At 36.3% G+C, this 21,393-nt stretch overlaps 2 protein-coding genes across 2 annotated transcripts in view; both read right to left on the bottom strand.

Moving 5' to 3' along the window:
• LOC109214201 (ATPase GET3-like) overlaps positions 1–3,702 on the bottom strand; it is a 5,771-nt gene extending 2,069 nt beyond the window's left edge. Inside the window, exons 1-3 of the mRNA XM_019378101.1 lie at positions 3,279–3,702; positions 1,349–1,470; positions 5–143 (exon numbers count right to left, since the gene is read on the bottom strand). Coding sequence (XP_019233646.1) covers positions 5–143; positions 1,349–1,470; positions 3,279–3,545 — 528 coding nt within the window. The 5' untranslated portion in view covers positions 3,546–3,702. The remainder of the gene's footprint in view (positions 1–4; positions 144–1,348; positions 1,471–3,278) is intronic.
• A 1,547-nt stretch (positions 3,703–5,249) lies between these two features.
• On the bottom strand, positions 5,250–7,877 carry LOC109214200 (serine/threonine-protein kinase BLUS1-like). Its single transcript, XM_019378100.1, has 2 exons — positions 7,287–7,877; positions 5,250–5,906 (listed from the first exon to the last, which is right to left on the bottom strand). The coding sequence occupies exons 1-2, from the start codon at positions 7,875–7,877 to the stop codon at positions 5,250–5,252; spliced, it is 1,248 nt and encodes a 415-aa protein (XP_019233645.1).
• Positions 7,878–21,393: the final 13,516 nt, after the last annotated feature.

Genomic DNA, 21,393 nt, shown 5'->3' with positions numbered 1-21,393 from the left:
ACATACCACCAAATTTGCTCTTCAAACTCATTATTTTGGCGAGCCCTTTCTCTAGTGTCGATGGGAACTGTAATAGCCGGAGAGTGTGTCCCGTTGGTGCTGTATCAAACACTATTACAGAGTAATCCATTGTTTTCACCAATCTAGAAAGGAGAAAATCAAACGAAAATCATGTCCAAACGATAAAGAAAACACCAGAACTGTAAATATAACCAGAAAACAGTATATCTATCATAGAATAAAGCTTAAAAGCACTGTCAATGTACCATAACAAGATGTAACTTAGCAATGAAAAATGGTAGAAAGATGATTAGCTGTATAGGATTCTGACGTCCAGGAAAAGAAAAGCAAACAATAATCCAGTTTCACTTATAAATAGCAATATGTATTATTCCGAAGTGGAACCTCCTTGTGCAACTCAGAATATCTTTACTTTGAACCACTGCCATTGCCCTGGTTTTAATCGTAGTTTTGCCTGATAAGCGACAGACAACTTGACCCCATTTAGTGAGAAAAATACAAGTAATCTCCTTCATCTCTACTTCTAAAGATTCTATATATGATACTACTGAATGAAGTAGCTCAAATGAGCTGCCCGACAGAGGAAAGTTGGTCATTTTTGACTAATATACTCTAACAACTCAAATTCAAAACCATATTGTGGACTTCCTTGTATCTTTCTGCAAAGTAACTGAAATCATGAAAAATAAGGAAAAAGGGCCACGCGGCTGAGAGACGTTATAAATTGAGAAAGAAGCAAATGTTTAAACGAGTTAAGACTTGGGCACAAAATCAACCAGTTTACAGGCTGCACGAAAGATCAACCAAGACAAAATTCAAATCATTCTCAAAGTTGGAAATTGAGTGTTTCTTATGGAATGCATCACCAAAGAAAGAATTTTTCCTATACATTATAGGTGTTGAGGGCAGCTCATATAGTAATTAGTAATGTAAGGTGTAGCATTAACTTGCTGATACAGCTTTCAACCTCATAATTGGGAAGGTGATATCTCAGTCCTGTCCTTAATCTAGATTAAGATCTAATGCTGAAAGTTTAAACTCAAGCCAAATGCCTAAACTCCTCTTAACATCAGTTGAAATGAGTCTAAACGAAACGAGAAACCTGAATCTTTAGAAAACGAAACAAATTAGTTGCAATGATCCTCTTCAAGTTGCTTGATATACTTTGTATTATCTCCAAACATCCCTTTTTCTTCCCATACGTTCAATCGACTATACCACATTGTATATTATCATTTAGGAATCACATAAGACTTTAACTTATTTTTCTTAACATCTTTTGGGGGGAGGGGAAGCTATAATCTGATTTATGTGCTCTGTCACTTACTTTAGCATCTCCGCGAAACTCATAGCTTCATCAATTCCTGGAACTGCATTTGCCAAATCCGAGAAAAAACCGTCCACTCCTTCTGAACCACCTTCTTCATTCTCTATAGTTGGATCAACTTCCTAAAGAATACAACTTCAATCATAAAAATCATTACCCCATAACAGCATATCAGAACAGAATTGACCATAACCTGAAAATGCTACACAATTGGATAATCATACAAACAGTAAAGATCACCCTTTGAAATCACTGAAATATAATTTACACACATTATACTCGGTAACAATGAGTATTACTCAAAATTTAAAAGGGTGTCCAGATGAATAATTCCTTTACTTTCTCCTCTTTCCCATCACACCCCATGCCACCGCACTCAAAAAGAAGTAAAAAGAGAAAAAAACTACTAGTAACTACGCCATCTGTTTCACTTTATCTGGCATTCCTTCTTTATTAGTTTGTTCCAAAAAGAATGACATCTTTCTATATTTTAAACTAATTTAACTTTAAACTTTTCTTGCTTTTATAGCAAGTAAATGACATTGTCATATAAATTGAAACAGAGGAAGTATATCTTTTGTCATACTTTCATCAATTAAACAATAATACCAGGGGTCTGTTTACTTGGACGGAATGTTTCACATATAGAATATCTTCTCTAGAAAATCTTTTAGCTTTGGAAATCAACCTTTGGATACCATTTTCTGGTGTTTGGTTGAGTATAAAAGCAGGTAAGAAATGGTAATGGTACAAGGTGCATGATACTCTATACGCCGTTAGCGTAAGAGAATTTCGACATCATCATTGTTATCTAAAAGATAAGTACATGTAGCTACCCATACTAAGTGATATAGTTACCAGAACAAAAAAGGGGTACAAAAACAACTTAGGCAACTTGCTATAACATGTTTAATTACATGGATAATGTAAAAAAATCTTTACACTATCTGTTAGTGGCGGAGGTAGAAGCCGAGCTACGGGTTCGGCCGAACCCAGTAGCTTTGCTCGAACACTGTATCTGTGTTAAGAAAAACATTAAATGTGGACAAATATTAAATTTAAAACCTAGTCATTAGCACTTGAAATCGTCATTCTAAAATCCAGAACCCATAAGGTCGAAATCCTATCTCCACCTCTACTATCTGTATATATAAGTTAAATTCTAAGGTCTAACGTCAATGATTGGATAATAATTCCGAGTATTTAAAGTTGGAGTATTTTCAATCCATAAGTGAAAAAGTCATGTTTGATGAAAAAAAATTCTTCTACAATAGAAGTAGATCCAAAATTTTGAACTTTATGCGTTCGAGTTCGGGATTCTATCACAGCTCAACAACAACAGCATACCCGGTATTATCCTACACCGTGGGGTCTGGGGGAGGGTAGTGTGTACGCAGACCTTACCCCTACAAGTCTGTGTACTTATTTATCCCACACTGTGGGGTCGGGATTCTATCACAGCTCAACAACAACAGCATACCCAATATTATACCACACCGTGGGGTCTGTGGAGGGTAGTGTGTACACAAACTTTACCCCTACAGGTCTGCATACTTATTTATCCCACACTGTGGGGTCGGGATTCTATCACAGCTCAACAACAACAACACACCCAATATTATACCACACCGTGGGGTCTGTGGAGGGTAGTTGGGGAGGGTAGTGTGTACGCAAACTTTACCCCTACAGGTCTGTGTACTTATTTATCCCACACTGTGGGGTCGGGATTCTATCACAGCTCATTTGATGTAATTGTAGTTATTTAGTGAATTTTTTAACACATAAGCCAAAGCTACTGGTTCGGCCTAATCCACTGAGTCAGGTAACAAAACACCAAAAAATGATATGATCAAGTGAAAACATTATACCAAACACAACTAATTCAACAAATAAACAAGATCCATAGGAGCCGGGAGTGAGAGCAAATTACCATGGCGTACAAATTGGTGAAGCCATTAACGACGGTTGGAGTTTTTGCAAAACGCTGTTGAAAAGCATCGCTGAGATTGTGAGCTGGATCAGTAGAAATTATGAGAACAGAAGATCGGACCTGAGAAAGAAGAATTCCAAGAACAGAACTGCATGTTGTTTTCCCAACACCACCTTTTCCACCTACAAATACCCATTTTAATGTGTCTTGTTCCATTAAATTCTGCACTGTTCCTTCTGGTATTTCTTGATTATTATTCGAAGCCATGAAATATAGAAAATGACACAACAGTTTAATTATATAGTTGATCACTGGCTAGTACTGTAGTAATTAAGAAGGGTGTAAGGGATCTGATTTTGATACAGGAAATTTGTTGTTTGATGATTCATTTTTGAGGCACAAAATTATGACAATGTTAAATCTCCAAAAGTAACAAAATTGATAACCCCAATTTATTATTTTATAGAATTACATTTTTAACTCCATATTTTCCGTTTTAGCTTAAATGGTTTTATTGTTTAAAGAATTAAATTTAAACATTATATTTATATTTTGAGTTTAATTGCCGGAAACCAAGGGCAGACCGGTGCACTAAGCTCTCGTTATGCGCTGGGTCTAGAGAAGGGCCGGACCATAAGGGTGGATTATACACAGTCTTCCATTTTCATAGTGCCAGGCATTATTTACTGGTCATTATTTATGCCTTTTATCTATTCCGTACCGATATATTTTCTCTTTTTTTCTTTTCGTCTTCTTGAGCCGAGGATCTATTGGAAACAGGCTCTCTACCCCATCGGGGTAAGGTAAGGTCTGCGTACACACTACCCTCCCCAAACCCCACTTGTGAGACTATACTGGGTCGTTGTTGTTGTTTCACGGCCTGAACCCGTGACCTCCTGGTCACATGGCAGCAACTTTATCAGTTAAGCCAAAGCTCCCCTTTTATTGCCGGAAACCAAACACTATATTATTAATACTGATAAAAGTTACACGAAAATTTATATATTATTTTACATGTGATAGAATATGAATTTAAAATATGTGATATGTCATTAAAGTAGGGAATCCTACTATAACAATCTCTGTTGTCGTGTTCACTATATAGTAATCCATGCATTATTATTCGATAATAATATATGCATTATTGTTTATCGTATAAAGAAGCCATACATTATTATTATCCATCGTATAAAATTTCTGTTGTTATAATTTATGCATATGATTAAACGTAAGCAAATCGACCTCTTTATTATTATTTAAAGAATTACATTTAAACTCCATATTATCCTTTATAAAAACTTTTGTTGTCTAAAGTAATAACAGTTTTATTGTTGAAATAATTATATTTGAGCTCCGTATTTTCTTTTTATTTTAATTATTTTTTTTAAAAAATTTCTCCCTTATTTGAGACAGGTGTTTCAAGGGAATACACAAGAACAGAGGGGGGTTAATCCCTTTCTTTCTTTCTTTCTTTCTTTTTCTTTTTCTTATTTTTTGGATAATAAGGCCAACTAATCAAGTTAAAATACACATATCCTTGCAAAATTGCTAGATGGTACTTAAATTATTAATTTTCTCATTTTGTTGTTTAGACAAACATAAATATGAGTCATTAATTACACCACTATCATTGTGCATAAAGTTAGCCTTATTGGATATTCTAAACAGATCATAATTTCCTGCTTAAATTAACAATCTTGAAAAATGTAAATAAAAATCCAACAACAGAATAACTAGTTTTTGACACATATTAAAACAGAAACAGAATCTAGCTATCAATATTATAAACATATCTTTCTTTAATTCTAAACATATTATTTCCTGCTTAAACCATCCTCAAAAAATTGTCACATAAAATCCCAACAACAATATAACTAGCTTTTACACATAGAGAATAACAGAATATAGCTAGCTACTAATTATACTATATGAATATAAATGCCTAATATTATAACCAAAAAAATCTTCAAATTAATCATCAGAATCAGAATCACTTGTTATTGGCTTTGGATTCTTTGCATGTAACACACTACGTTGAAACCAATTCTTGTCCTTAGCTTTCTCAAAAAATGGTTGTCTCAATAGCCTTTCCACATTTGGCCTTTTTCTTGGGTTTTTAGCCAAACAATCCAAAACCACCTTCTCAAATTCTTTAGAAAATAGCCTTTTTTCTTCTTCTTTCTTTTTTCCAACTTTCTCCTTAAAATATCCCATAACTTTCTTAATTTTCCCTTTTTTATCATTATTCTCCTCAACCAAATTATCATCCTCTTTCTCTTTTCCTAATTTCAATTTATCCTTAAAAAATCCAACAACTTTTTTCATTTTCCCATCATTTTTCTCTTCTTCTCCTTCTTCTTCAATTGGATAAGTAATTTCCTCAAATAAATCTTCTAATCTATTTGGCAATTTTTTTGACTTTCTTATTTTGTTAATCATATCATCAAAATCTTCACGATCACATATTCTTATATTTCCATATGCTAATTCCAATGCTGTAATTCCAACTAGCCAAATATCAGATTTAACACTATAGTCATTCTCAATATCATCAGATTCAGAATCTTCATATGTATAATAAACCTCTGGTGCAGCTGCCCATGCAGAAATATTAGTTAGAGGTGGTACCTGTTGCAAAATTAAATTATATATTTAGAATATAAATTATAGGAATAAAAGGCTAATTAAGACAGTAGATAAAAAAAAAGGTAAAGACTTTTAACTTAGTAGGGATTTGAACATTTTTGCTAATCAATGTTTGTGTTACTATATTAATATTCAACAGTACCGAAGAGGAAATAATATTCACATTTTAATTCCAAATAGTTATTTTTTTCAATTTCAACAAAATATTTTCTAAATGGGCATTATCATAGAAAAAAAAAACAGAAATTCCTCAAGCAAAAAACTGAATAAATAAAATTTTGAAATATTAATATTCAACAGTACGAAGAGGAAATAATATTCACATTTTCAACTTTAAATATCATTGTTTTCAACTCCAAATATTATTTTTTTCAATTTCATCAAAATATTGTCCAAATTAAATGAGTATTATCAAAGAAAACAATAAAGCGAACCTGCCTAAATAAGAAAAATTTACTAGCACAATTTAACAACACACATAATTTAATAGTACTATCATTTTGGCTAACAAATTGAGAAAAACAGAAACTACTCAAACAAACAAAAAAAAAATCGAATAAATCAAACTTAGAATATAAATATTCAAATTGACGTTCTTGAGTAATATTCACATTTTCAACTTCAAATATTCTTCTTCTTTTTTTTCCAATTTCATAAAATATTATCCAAATGAGTATTATCAAAGAAAACACTAAAGTAAACTTGCCAAAAATCTAAAAAAAAATTAACCTACTACCACAATTTACGCACATAATTTATTATATCATTTTGTCTTATCAAAAACTGCTCAAACAAACAAAAAACCAAATAAATCAAACTTAGAAATATGAATATTCAACTTGACGTTCTTGATTAATATTCACATTTTCAACTTCAAATACTCTTTTTTTTTTCAATTTCACAAAATATCAACCAAATGAGTATTATCAAATCAAACAATAAAGTAACTGCCTAAAATCTAAACAAAAATAACTTCCTAGCTATTACAGTTTACGCACATAATTTATTATACCATTTTGACTTAACATAAACTACTCAAACAAACAAAAAACCGAATAAATCAAACTTTGAAATATTGATATTCAACTTGGCGTTCTTGATTAATATTCACATTTTCAACTTCCAATACTCATTTTTATTTTCAATTTCACTAAATATCAACCAATTAATGAGTATTATCAAAGAAAACAATAAAGTAACACTGCCTAAAATCTAAATAAAAATTAACCTCCTAGCTAGCTAGTACAATTTAAGCACATAATTTATTACTACATCATTTTGACTTAACAAATTATGTGAAAAAAACAGAAACTACTCAAAAAAAAAAAAAAATTAGAAATTCTCAAACTGAATATTACGTACCGAAGAGTCTCCAGCATCTACTTCTTTATTCACTTTGAATTGAGGATCAGAATCATAACCAGCAGCTCCAAAAGCCAATTTGATCTCAATTTCCGCATCAACCTTAGATTTATTAACAAAAATATTCCCAGCATTGAAATATTTATGAATTCTACCAGAATTATGAATATCCAATAAACCAATTAATGCTTCTTTAAGTGCAATAGCAATACAATCTTCAGGCAAACCATAGTAAAAATTTGAAGAAAGAATATAACGTAATGATCCTTCAGACATATATGGTATTCCAACCAAATATCCATTATCTTCAAATCTACGTATAAACCAAGATTCAATATTAATAATATTCCGAGTTGAAATTTTCCCTGTTGCAGTAAAACTTGTTCCAATATCTGGATTACCTTTTCTCAGATATTTTACTGTAACATAACCATTGGTATGTTTATCACGTGAGAAATATACAGCTTTGTATACATAATCTAAACCTGAAGTACCGATAACTTTTTGGAATAAGTAAGTAATATCAGTTTTTGGATCTGTGATTAATCTTCCAACTTTTGGACGATAAACTCTTGTGGTTCTTCTACCCATAATTTGGAGAAAAATTTCTGGGATTTAGGGTTTGGTTTCAGGTGAAGACAAATGAAGAAGAAGATGAAGGGTTTATAGTGTATTTATATGAGTAACAGAATCAAGAACTTGAGTCTGAAAAGCCGTTAGAATGGCGCGGTTGAGTTCCGTTTTTCAGTTTTTTTTTAGCTTCTCTTAAATTGGGAGGGAGGGGGGGGGGGGGTAAGAATTTGTTATAAAGTATGTTTAAAGGGAGCACCGACTTATTTTTATGTGAGTTTTAATTCTAAAATTAGAATAATATATGTCCAAATTGAGGCTGAAAATTTAAGAGTTTAAGGTATATATAGATTGTTAATGTAAGGATTTCTCCTTTCGTAGAGAATATATACTTTTAGCCCCTTTAAACAATAACAGCACGTAAAATGTATAATTTTTGTGTGTATATATATATACACACACCCAAGGATAACTCTAGTATGCCTCTTTTTCTTTTTGGGATTTATAATCTTAAAAATAAAACAGGTTACTTGGAAAACTGGTAAAAATAACCCCATGATATAAAAATGAGCAAAATACAAAATTTACTTTTCGGTCGAAATTAATTGCATTCGCTAGCCAGAAATATATAACATATGTACTACAACAACAACAACAACCCATTAAAATCCCACAGTGGGGTCTGGGGAGGGTAGAGTGTACGCAGACCTTACTCCTACCCTAGAGGGGGTAGAGAGGCTGTTTCCTGGAGACCCTCAGCTCAGATACAATAGATCTGTGTATCTAGGATCAATTCAGGTTGTAATGTAGGCTAAGGGATGGGTATGATACATTAGAAATAGTGACTAACCCTCCTAAGCACTTTAATACACTACATTCACAATTTAAACACATATTCTTCTCAACCAATTCACTTGCCACAAATCATATACAATATAGCCCTCTTTTTTTTCTCTTCAATTAAGCACTTCTATACTTCCACTAGCACAATTTGATAAGAATCGGAGGTGTGTGTTTTTCTACATACTTTAACTATCATTTCTTTTCTTTTTCTTTTTCTCGGTGTGTGTTTTTCTACATACTTTAACTATCATTTTTTTCTTTTTCTTTTTCTTCTTTTTTTTTTCTTTTTCTTCTACACACACTTCATACATTAAGGTTTATCCGCTAGTGACTTTTGATTTCAACTTTAGTGCACCAACGGGCCTTTCCATGGTTCCACTCAAAAATTACTCCCCAATATCTCACCTTACTTCTTTTAGCGACTAAGTGCCTTAGGAGGTAAAGGTTCAACAATCTCAAATCAAGAACAAAATAGGGGTATGGCCTTTAATGTGGGTGCCAAAGAAAAGGTCTATAGGCTCAAAGGGGCAACGAAAATTTTTATTTTTATGTGACAAGCACATCTAGGATCAAGCAAGAAAATGCCTACGTCATCTCCTAAATTAGCACAACTTATAATTTCGCTTCGATTAACACACGGGGGCAAGTTCTAGACTACACAGGATAGCACAGAAGATCACAAATCCTCACACACACATTGCACATGACTCAATCAAGACGGTTCTGTTCAACTCTCAAGTCAAGCAAGCACACATAATTGAGAAATTTAAGCAATATTGCAGTATGTGGCATACAAGTCAACAACTGAGCTAAGGCGTCACAAAATAGGCTATTTACTTTACTTAGACGTCACAATTCAAATCAAATACACGGAAAGATAGAATGTATGTCATAGCCTAATGTGCCAGCACCAAACACGTCAATGAGTATCTCAGAGCGACTCAGTTTCTTCCTAAACTACTCCTAAAAAAAATAAAGTATCTGATTCGAGCTACACCCTTGGAAAAGAACCGGCGCCCAAATAAAAACCAAGGGATACTACCTGACTATTCTAAAAAAAAAAAAGGTAAACTCTTTTTGGTATTTTTAATCGGACTTAATCCCTCAAGAAAATTATCTAAAAGATCCATCGTCGGGAAAAGTTCGAGCTTTTTCTAAATTTTTTCCCTTTTTTTTGTTTTTTGTATTTTTATAAATTTTTTTCTTTTGTTTAAAGCAACTAAACTAAAACTAGACTAACTAAAAAAACTAAACTAGAATAAATAATAATAATAATAAAAGAAACACATTAAAACTACTAAAAGAAACAAATTACAACAAGTTGCTACAAGATATACAACTACAGCACATGTAGTATTCCTCCCACTCACACTTAAGCTATGCATGGCCCTCGATGCATATAAAAATGTAAAACAGAGTAGGGTGAAAAGAAAAACTCCCTGTCAGTCGAAGTCCTCCTCCGCAGCATGCCCTCCATCAGCAGCTCTGGGCACATCATCATCCGGTCCTAGAGGCACCAAAGCCATGGGCCCCGTAGCATCATCCCCAATCTCATCCTCAGTGTCTGAGCCCTTGACAGAGTTGGCGTCCTCCGACGAGTGAACGGGGCTGCCAGGTGCAATTCGCAACATCTCCTTGGACGTGCTCAACAAGTCATTGTGTAAATGCATACGCTCCTTGTCTGAAATACCTGCCCTGCTCATGAGTAAGTTCAACGAGTTATAGAGGTACCTATTGAAGTTCTCGTCTCGTTCAATCCGTGCTGCGGGAGTGAGTTTTGACGACGTCTCCAACAGAGATGTGATGTCCAAAAGCCCTGACGGAGCCTCCACCACCTCATCATATCCGGGGTACTCTGGCACTCCTCGGAATAGCATATACTACGTGAGTAAGTTGCCGAAGAAGAACCTCTTAATCTGTCGCCCAAATCTCGTGCGGGCCATCTCACCGAGCATAATCTCACCCACATTAATGGGTCTGCCAGTCATAAAACAAAGATGACACACTCTAGCTCGAGTGCAGTCGCTGCTGTGCTCCACTGGCATGAGTCTGGCTTGCACAAAATTCTGCCACACTTTGGCAGCCTTGTTGAAATCAGAGAGGAACCATAGAAAGGTGAATGTTGCCTTGCTTACTGGTCCACTTAGCATTGGAATCTACGCCACAAAGAGTGTGACGTATCAACATATATATTGGGCTTCTGACAAATTTTTGGAGTCTCCTCGGGTCAGCATTCTCAACCCCCAAATAGGCACATAAAGACTCTTTATCCATTGGCACATTCGTCCCCCGTACACGTGCAGTGCCCCATCCAGCATCCCAGTTAGCATAAAGTTCCCGAACTATGCTCAGATTTGCATGCCCGGGGCATTCCTGGAACTTGTTCATATTTAGTGCGCGGAGCCGGCGAAGTACCTCCGGGAAGTTTCTTTCTAAAGCCTTGGTATTAATTCCCATCTCTGAGATGTACCGTCCATATGGAACGAAGTCCCTGTGCCATGCAATAGTCGCATCATTGAACAAATCCAAGCGAGGCCTCGGTCTCAATGGCGCCTGCTGAGATCCCTCGACAACCTGTTTTCCTTTGGATTGCCGCGAAGAGCTTTCTCCCTACTTTCGTTTTTTTGGCGCGGGGAAAGTGGTGGAGGACTTTCCAATGCCCTTGCCTTTGCTAGAACTATCACGAGCCATAATATCCTGCAACACAAATAAGCATGAATGTAAGAACTCATCAAGAAATATGCCTAAGGTTATCGTGCAAGTCATGAAATGATCCCACACTTAAAACCGAAGGCACAACGTACAATACTTCATAATTTTTTATCTAACATCTACAAGTGTTACACTCCAAAGCTATGGGTACTCAAGACATCCCCATGCCACACAATAGTAAAGAGGCACAAATCAATGACACACACAAAAGTTATTGATTATGGCTCAGTGAATTCACCTTAAGGTAAGCAAGAGGCATATGTTACTCACCTTCTGACAACTATTACACTACACCAAATTAGCTAAATTCTACAACATACATTATATAAGATTGATGGTGTAGGAACATGTTTGCATCAAAACCAAGCTCCTAAGCATGTAAACGCTTCCCACATACCCCACACTTAGCCCAAATTCATATACACATATACTCGGTTACTCATACTTCACCAGTACACCACCATCTTCATTCAAGCATTTTAACAAACACCTTGTGGGCATAAAGTGTGTGCATTCTAATTCATCAATGGTGGAACATGGTGGCCCCAAAATTTTAGCGAAGTAGAGGGACTTCTAGTTTACTACTCCATATACACAATAACCACACAATTTCGACCACTTCAAGCCACCCACCATAAAAATTTCATAAGAACTACATATGGGGAAAAAAACTTGGGGATTAGGGCACTTGGGGGATGGGATGTACATTTTTATCTACTAATTAAAACACAAAAAGAAGAAGACAAGAACAAGAAGAGCATACCTGTAGACTTTAGGATGAGAGAAATGGAAAACGCGAGAAAATTTTGAGAGAGGAAAAGAAGAAGTCGCGGTAAAAGCAGCTGGTGAGAGAGAGGAACGTTTTTTTTTTCTTCAGATTTCTTGAAGTTGGGTGTTTTGAGTTTAATTGGGTTAAGGATGGATATGAGTAGTAGGATGGGTTATAATGTTAGTGGATATGGGTATATGGGTAGGGTTAAATGGGTATGGGTTATTGAATAAATAAAAGAAAAACGAAAATTAAAAAAAAAAAAGTTTACCTGTACCCCCAGCCCAGCGCTCAGCGCTATGCCTGGCGCTGGGGGATTTTTGAACACTGTTTTCAGCACCCCAGGTAGCGCTGGGCGCTGGCCTGGGCGCTATTTTCGAGGAATTTCGTTTTTTTATGACTCCCGATCCCCCGAGCCTTTTATATACCTAATTTACATGTCCTACAACATTCTACCTATAATTGTTGTGCCTATAAAGAAAATACAAACTTTATTCTACTCTAGCTAAAAAAAAATTAAGAAGCTAAACTATGAAAGCAATAAAAATTGGGCTGCCTTCCAACAAGCGCTTGATTTAACGTCGCGGCACGACGCAGGGCCTCGCTTACTCATCAGCGAGTACAACTTTGGTCTTCTGACGATCAATTATTCCTCCCCAATAGTGCTTAACTTTATGTCCATTCACCAAAAAATTTCTTTCATCATTTAAAGCTCGCAGCTCAATTGCACCATAAGGAGTGACTCTCACCACCTCAAAAGGGCCTGACCATCTCGATTTTAGCTTCCCAGGGAATAGCCTTAGTCTCAAATTGAATAATAATACCTGTTGGCCTGGCTCGAAGTGACCCGACTTGATGTGCTTGTCATGCCATCTTTTTGTCTTTTCTTTGTAAAGCTTTGCATTTTCATACGAGTGCAGCCTGAACTCATCTAATTCATTCAACTGCAAGAGTCTTTTCTCACCTGCGGCGCCAAGGTCTATATTCAACTTCTTAATGTCCCAATACGCTTTGTGTTCAAGTTCAACAGGCAAGTGACATGCCTTCCCATAAACAAGCTTATAAGGGGACGCCCCAATTGGCGTTTTATATGCAGTTTTATACGCCCACAAGGTGTCATCTAACTTTGCAGCCCAATCCTTTCTATTCAGACTCACCGTTTTCTTTAAGATTTGCTTTATTTCTCTGTTTGACACCTCAGCTTGCCCACTTGTTTGAGGATGATATGTTGTAGCAACTCTATGGCGGACTCCATATTTAGCTAGAAGATTATTCAACAACCGATTGCAGAAATGAGTCCCCTCATCACTAATTAAGGCGCGTGGAGTCCCAAACCTCGAAAATATGTTCTTTTTCACAAACGCAGCTACAACCATGGCATCATTTGTTGGCAAGGCAATTGCCTCTACCCATTTTGACACCTAGTCAACTGCTAGCAAAATGTATTTGTTTCCTCTGGACGATGGGAATGGTCCCATAAAATCTATCCCCCACACACACCAAAATCTCAACCTCCAGGATGTTATTCAAAGGCATCTCATGCCTCCTTGTGATTGTTCCTATTCTTTGACATTGGTACACTTCTTAACAAATGCATGGGCATCCTTGAATAGAGTTGGCCAAAAGAAACCGGATTGTAATACTTTTACAGCTGTTCTATCTCCTCCATGATGGCCCCCATAAGGTGATGCGTGACAATCGTACAACACTAATTCTACCTCATTTTCTGGAATGCATCTCCTCAACAACTGATCAGCACATTGCTTGTACAAATATGGCTCATCCCAATAGTAGAAGTTCACATCATGGAGAAATCGCTTTCTAGCTTCAGATTCAATTGCAGGAGGAAGTACCCCACTCACAAGATAATTGACATAGTTTGCGTACCATGGGGGAGGGTCTTGGGTTATAGCAAAAAGTTGCTCATCAGGAAATACTTCTTTAATTTAGACTCCCTTCTCTACGTGGTCGTGATTTTCCAGCCTTGATAGGGTCAGCTACTTGGTTCTTAGTGCCCTTTCGATCTCTTATTTCTACATCAAATTCCTGCAACAACAAAACCCGGCGCATCAATCTAGCCTTAGATTTTTTTTTTTTTTAAATAGGTACCTGATGGATGCATGATCGGTATGGACTATGACTTTTGCTCTCACCAAGTATGCCCGAAATTTCTCAAAGGCCCATACTACAGCTAACAACTCCTTTTCAGTGGTGGTGTAATTCAGCTGTGCATCATCAAGAGTCTTACTCGCATAGTAGATGGAATAAAAAACCTTGTCTTTCCTCTGGCCTAGCACTGCCCCAATAGCATGTCACTTGAATCAAACATAAGTTCAAATGTTAAGGACCAATCTGGTGCCACAATAATGGGAGCAGCCACCAACTTCTTTTTGAGTTCTTCAAATGCCTTGAGGCAGGCGTCATCAAAATTGAAAGTTACGTCTTTTTCAAGCAACATGCACAAAGGAGTAGCAATTTTAGAAAAATCTTTAATAAAGCGCCGGTAGAATCCCGCGTGTCCCAAGAAGCTCCAGACACCCTTTACAGAAATAGGTGGAGGTAATTTTTCAACCGCCTCCACCTTCGCCTTATCAACTTCAATGCCGCTCCTTGACACTCTGTGACCCAACACGATGCCGTCTTGTACCATACAATGGCACTTTTCTCAATAGTCATCTCGCTCTTTTTGGGCACACATTGAACTAGGCTTACCCAGTTGCTGTCAGAAATAGGAAAGATGATACCTGCATTGAGAAACTTGATTACTTCCTTTTTCACAACCTCTTTCATAATAGGATTTAACCTCCTCTGATGCTCAACACTAGGGTGGTGTCCATCCTTCAAGAAGATTTTATGCATGCAAACCGATGGACTAATTCCCTTGATGTCAGCATTAGTCCACCCAATAGCCTTTTTATGCTCGCAGAGTACTCTGAGCAATTTTTCTTCTTGAGTGTTAGTCAAGCTGGACGAGATAATCACGGGAAATGCTCAGAGTTCCCCAAATAAGCATAGCGCAAAGGCGCTGTAAGGGGCTTAAGTTCTAGCTTCGGAGCTTCTTCAATAGATGGCTTAAGAGGGGTCAGAGTGACAGGCATGTCCAACTCCTCAAATTTTCCAAACCCATGGACATAACTGCAGGACATATCCAGTACTTGCTCAATTTCTCCCATAATTTCATCTTCATTTTCTTCTTCATCCCCAATCAAAGCTCGTTCAAGAGGGTCTAAAGGGCTCATATAAGGCACTAATGATGTAGCATCACTTTCCACTACATAAATCATGGGTAGCTCTTCATAGTGGGCTGGCAACCTGAGTGCTTTATAAACATTGAATACTTCCACTCGATCACTTACTCTCATCGTCATCTTTCATTCGCAAACATCAATAATAGCTCAGCCCGTGGCTAAGAATGGACGCCCCAAATTAAATGGGACTTCCTGATCAGGCTCGTAGTCCAAGATAATGAAATCAGTAGGGAATATGAAAGAACCCACTTGAACTAACACATCTTCAATCACTCTTTCAAGATGAGCAAGGGAGCGATCAGCCAACTGTAAGATTACCGTTGTTGGGTGTGGCTCACCCAACCCCAACTGTCTAAACACAGATAGCGGCATCAAATTGATGCTCGCTCCAAGATCACATAGAGCTCGCCCAACTACATGTTTACTAATCGAGATTTGGATAGTGAAACTACCTGGATCCTTCAATTTCTAAGGTAACTTGCTTTGAATTCTTGAGCTAAACTCCTCAGTGAGTGCCACAGTTTCGAACTCGGTCAGCCTCCTTTTATTTTCCACTATGTACTTGATGTACTTTGCATATTTGGGCACTTCTTGTAATATGCCAACCAATGGAATATCAAGAAACTTTTTATACGCGGCGTTATCCTTTACTTTCTGCAATCTTTGAGGGAACGGAGGTGGTGGCCTTGCAACCAATGGTGGGGGTTGCTCAGCCACCGCCTCTTCAGCTGGCTTCTATGACTCCTTAGATTTTTCTGATGTTGATTCTATAATGGCTGGCCTCTCATTAAAAGTCACATGTTTTCTCTTTTTCGACTGGACTTATTCTAATTGTCTCCCATTCCTCAATGACACGGCATTAAGGATGCCATAGGATTAGCTTCAGTTTCACTCGGAAGAGCTCCAACTGGTCTAGTGTTTGAGCACTAGCAAGTTGTCCCACTTGCCTCTCAAGATTTATGAAATCGGTCCTGAGCTGTTGATTGTGAAGCAACAACTTCTTCAACAAATCATTCGTACTCTCTTCTACCTGTTGAGGTGACTTCTGAGGTTGATTGAAATTTCGTTGGGGTCTATAATGATTCTGATTTGGCTGATTTCCACCCCATGAGAAGTTGGGATGATTCTTCCAATTTGGATTGTCAGTGTTCCCATATTGTGCATGCTGATTCATTGGACCTCTGCTATGTTGCCCCACATAGTATATAGATTCAGGATTCGTGGGGCACATATCACTCATATGACTGTCATCACATAGTTCGCAGCAAATAGACATATGTTGTACATGTTGCATCTGTTGTGTTTGTTGCATTGTCATTCTATTCATCTGATTTGCCAATTTTGCTATGCTGAGAAGTCATCAAGCTCAATCAACCCAGCTGCTTTCTGTTTAATTGTTCTTTGTGAGTACCCATCTCCTTTCTAATTATGGTCATTAGCAGTGAAGTTATTTAGCAAGAGTTTGATTTCACTGTACGGCCTCGCCATGCAACTACCCCCACAAGCTGAATCAAGATTCATCTTTGATGCCTCATCTAGCCCATCAACAAAAGTGTGACCCAATACCTCATCAGTCTGACAATGATGCGGGCAGTCTCTGAGTAGCTTCTTGTATCTTTTCCAAGCTTGACAAAGTGTCTCGCCATCCTCTGTTGGAACCCAAGAATCTGACTCCTCAACGACTTTGTCTTTTTAGTGGGGAAAAACTTGATTAAGAATTTCCTTGCTAGATCATCCCAAGTGTGGATTGAGTTCGCGGGCTCCTTTTGAGACCATTCCTTAGCTTCCACCAGCAGTGAAAAGGGGGAAAAGTGTCAGCCTGACATAGTCCTTGGAAACGTTCGGATAATTGTAAGTGTCCGTAATTTCTACGAAATTCTGAATGTGCCTATGCGGATCTTCATGAGATAGACCCACATATTGCCCTGTGGACTGAATCAGATGTACCATGTACTGTTTGAGTTCAAAATGCCCTGTGATCTCATGCTTCACAATAGCTGTCATATTAGCAAGATTAGGCCTTGTGGCTTCTATCACCGCAAGCTCTTCGTTACCTGTCATCTCGATTGGCTGTGGTTGAACTACGATGTCCAACTCTCTTTCTATTCTAGTTCTAGCTTCGACTTCCCTCCTCACTCTGTGAAGTGTTCGTTCAATTTCAGGATCAAGAGGAAGGAGATTATTTGCACTTCTACTCCTCCGCATTCAAGAAAAGAGCCTGTGTTAACACAAACAAGGTAAACTGAAAATTAAAACTTGAACAAATAACTAATAAAAGCTTAAGCCAGTCAAGTAGCTAATTTTTAAGTCCCCGGCAACGGCGCCAAAAACTTGTTGCTCCCAAATGCACACGCAAGTATACGTGGTTGTACAAGTAATAAAATGATAAGTCGAGTGTCGAACCCACAGAGACTTGTATCAACTACCCACTAATTCACCAATATTGTTATTCAGTCAAGCTAAATTCGAGTTCAAGAATGTGATTATACTAAACTATAATTCTAAGTAGTACTAAATTATCAAGCAGTAAAATGATTGTTATGTATTCAATAGAGACAAATATTCCAGGATTTTGATCGGTTCACCAATCCTATTGTGTTCTAGTTAACTCTCCCCTTCATACAATTCACTCATGGTTTCTAATTAATCGATAATTGCTCTCATAGCCTTCTCCCGAAGTACTACTCGCCTATTCAAAATAGATCAACGCCTATATTCTGAAATCAATCTATTAAGAACGCAATAAGATTACGATATTTAATTAAGCACGGTGACTAGGTATATTCCTATCCTAACCCCCCCCCCCCCCCAACGAGTTAAGATCATCCTCTCTTCAATTCTTCTCTAATCTAAACATGGCTTTCCCAAGCATAGCATAGATAGTAAATAGAACCTAACTGCAGGCCAGACAATTAAGCAATTAATCATAGAATTGAAGAAACAACCATATATTAGTGAATTGTAATCAAGTTTAAGTCAATGTTAAACAACAATATTCATGGCTAAATCATAACCCCAGAACTATGGATTTTTAGCCACTTATGATACTAGCAAACAATTTCATAAGCCACTTATGGATTTTTGCTCCCGGATGTTTCTTATGTGTATCCTCTCTCAAAAGTGGCGCCCCTCCTTCACAAATAAGTTTAGTCTTGCCTTTATACATATTGGGTAGGTCTAGGGCCGAAATAACCGTGTCCCGGACGAAACTGGAGAAAATTCACGCCATCGGCGCCCTGCCTAGCGCCAGGCGCCCTCCATGGCACTGCCAATTTGGAGTTTCTGTTTCTGGTGCCACAGGTAGCTCAGGGCGCTGCCTGTGGCGCTGCACTGCCCAACTTTCCTGTTTTCGTCCGTTTTGGCTCTAACTTTGCACATTTCGCTCCCGATTGCTCCCGGATCATTCCTACACATAAAAATACCTCAAATTAATATAAATCAACACATTTTAAATCCTAAATCCACGAAATAAAAGTAAAATATGAGGCGATATGCACACAAATATATATACTTTAAGCAAAACATCAATGAACAATATTAAGTATTTTGTGGAGGTGTTTCAATTATTTCAAATGTTAAATTTCAAATAATAGTAATTATTCTTCAAACACTTCTTTTCTGAACCGGTATTTTCGATACTTACTTTGGGGTTTCGATTAATTCAAGTTCGTGTCCCGTAAGGCTCATTAAAAAGAAGTCGCTCCCCATTAAGATATTTTCATTCCCAAAGTTTGAGGGATAATTTTATAAAAGCTAACTAATGACAAAATCAAATATAATTGAACTTCACTATATCGATGTAATTTGACATAAAAAAATTTAAGCGTCTAGAAATATCTTCTATTAAAAAACTTGTCGGACTGCATTTTTTTTTGGTCGAACTGTAGTTGAAGTACTATAATCGATTACTTCTCATTATGAACATTTACAAATAAGGGGTACTTGAGATATCATTGTGGAAAGTGATAGACTTGAAACTACTACTCATGAAAAACTGCTATCTAATGAAGCTTGCCAATCGTTAGCAAGCTTAGGGAACCAGTGTGTCCTTCGTGACACATTTTATGTTAAACCTGTACTAAACGTTCTTTAGTTATTAATATATATATTTCCTGTTTGCTAAAAAAAAAGAGATTTTTTCCTTCCTATACCATATATGAAACTTTATTACCAAAAATGTGCACAGTTTCTAATTTACCCGCCCTGTCCATATTTTTCCTACAATTATTATACCATTCATTAAATACTAATTATTAGTAGCTGAATCTTCCTAATTAGGCGTGCTAAAATTCAGGAACAGAATCTTCTAATTGATTTAGCCACAAATCAAATATGTTCAAAAGCTCAATTCGTCGAAATCAAATCTGTTCAAAAGCTCAGATCTGTTCTTCGATATTTTCGCTTAAGACACAAATCAAAAGCTCAGTTCGTCGAAATTAGAAGCTCAATTTCAAATTGTAGAAATCAGTTCTGCAAAAGCTCTGTTCGTCGACATTCTCTCTACATCTCTCTCTATTTCTCAATCGCAAATTTCAGTAATACAAAGCAAATGAAAAGAGAGCAGCAATTCCACCATTGACAGCCATTAAAAAGCTTGAAAGCTTTGAATTCAAATTTGGGTTTTCAAAAATCATTATTTGTTTGGATTGGGTGTTGTTGAAAATAATCGGGAATATGGTTTGGAGTTTATATCTCAATTTTGAGGGGTTTTGGTGAAGATTAGACTTGGTTTTGACTGAATTTTTGATTGAAACTCGAAGAAGAAGAAGAAGAAGAAGAAGAAGAAGAAGAAGAAGAAGAAGAAGAAGAAGAAGAAGAAGAAGAGGAAGAAGAAGACATATTGCAGAAATTGTAGATATATTGTAGATTATTTGTATTCTGATTGTAGATGCTTTATTTTCTGTTTCCACAAAAAAAAACTTCTACAAATCTTCTGAAAAAACGCAATTATGTCAAAAATCCCAATTATGCTACAATTGAATGGGAATTGGGATATAAAAATTCAGTGTACCCAGTTTGTAGATATTTTGTAGATAAATTGTAGATTATTTGTATTCTAATTGTAGATGCGTTGTTTTGTGTTTTCACAAATCCAAAACGACTAAAACTTCTACAAAATCTTTTGCAAAAAACGCGATTATGTCGAAAATACCAATTAAGCTACAATTGAATGGGAATTGGGATATTAAAATTCAATGTACCCAGTTTGTAGATATTTTGTAGATAAATTGTAGATTATTTGTATTCTGATTGTAGATGCTTTGTTTTCTGTTTTCACAAATCAAAAACGACTAAAACTTCTACAAATCTTTTGCAAAAAACAGTCTACAATTTAGTATAAATGTAGTAATTATATAGATACCTTTACAAATAATACTGCTTTATACATACTTAAACTGATTTCTTGTATATTTGTAGAATTTTTGTAGAAAATATACTGAAAGATATGTTCTTTCAGTATATATCTAGCATATTCTCTGTTGCTAATTGATTATGTTTTCATCTTATCTCTAACTGGAATGGTTCTGATGGATGTTTGAATTGGGAAATGTTAAGGTAAGATTTCCAGTTAATATTACCGAACATTCCCAAGAAATGCAGTATTTATTCACCAAAAGTTGCTACTGATTTTCCATCACAACTAATAGCATCATCTGGAATATAAGGAAGAACCAAAAGCAATATTTTGGATTAGGCTTCAACGAGAAACTTATTGCATCGAAGAATGAATATTGGAGGAATTTGCATCCAAGAATGCCTGGATTAAGCACTTCAAATTATGTTCTCATATAAACAATGAAGAATTTTCAGATTCCTTTAATTAAGGAGTAAAAACGTACAATTAATTATACCCTTAATTAATTATGGTATAGAATTGGTAATTTGGTATACTAAGTGTAATTAAGTCAAACCTTAAACATTGAGGGTAATAAGGTTTCCTATGTGGCATAGGAATGTAAAAATT

This window comes from Nicotiana attenuata, unplaced genomic scaffold (assembly GCF_001879085.1).
Source record: "Nicotiana attenuata strain UT unplaced genomic scaffold, NIATTr2, whole genome shotgun sequence".
Lineage (NCBI taxonomy): Eukaryota > Viridiplantae > Streptophyta > Magnoliopsida > Solanales > Solanaceae > Nicotiana > Nicotiana attenuata.
The sequence above is the reverse complement of the archived record's forward strand: the minus strand, read 5'-3'. Positions and strand labels throughout refer to the sequence as shown.

What these genes read in the sequence shown, in the direction of transcription:
- LOC109214200 (XM_019378100.1), bottom strand. Translation starts at nt 7,877, where the DNA reads ATGGGTAGAAGAACCACAAGAGTTTATCGTCCAAAAGTTGGAAGATTA. An exon ending in TAGATGCTGGAGACTCTTCG is followed by an intron (nt 5,907 to 7,286) that starts GTACGTAATATT and finishes ATTTTGCAACAG; the next exon opens with GTACCACCTCTAACTAATAT.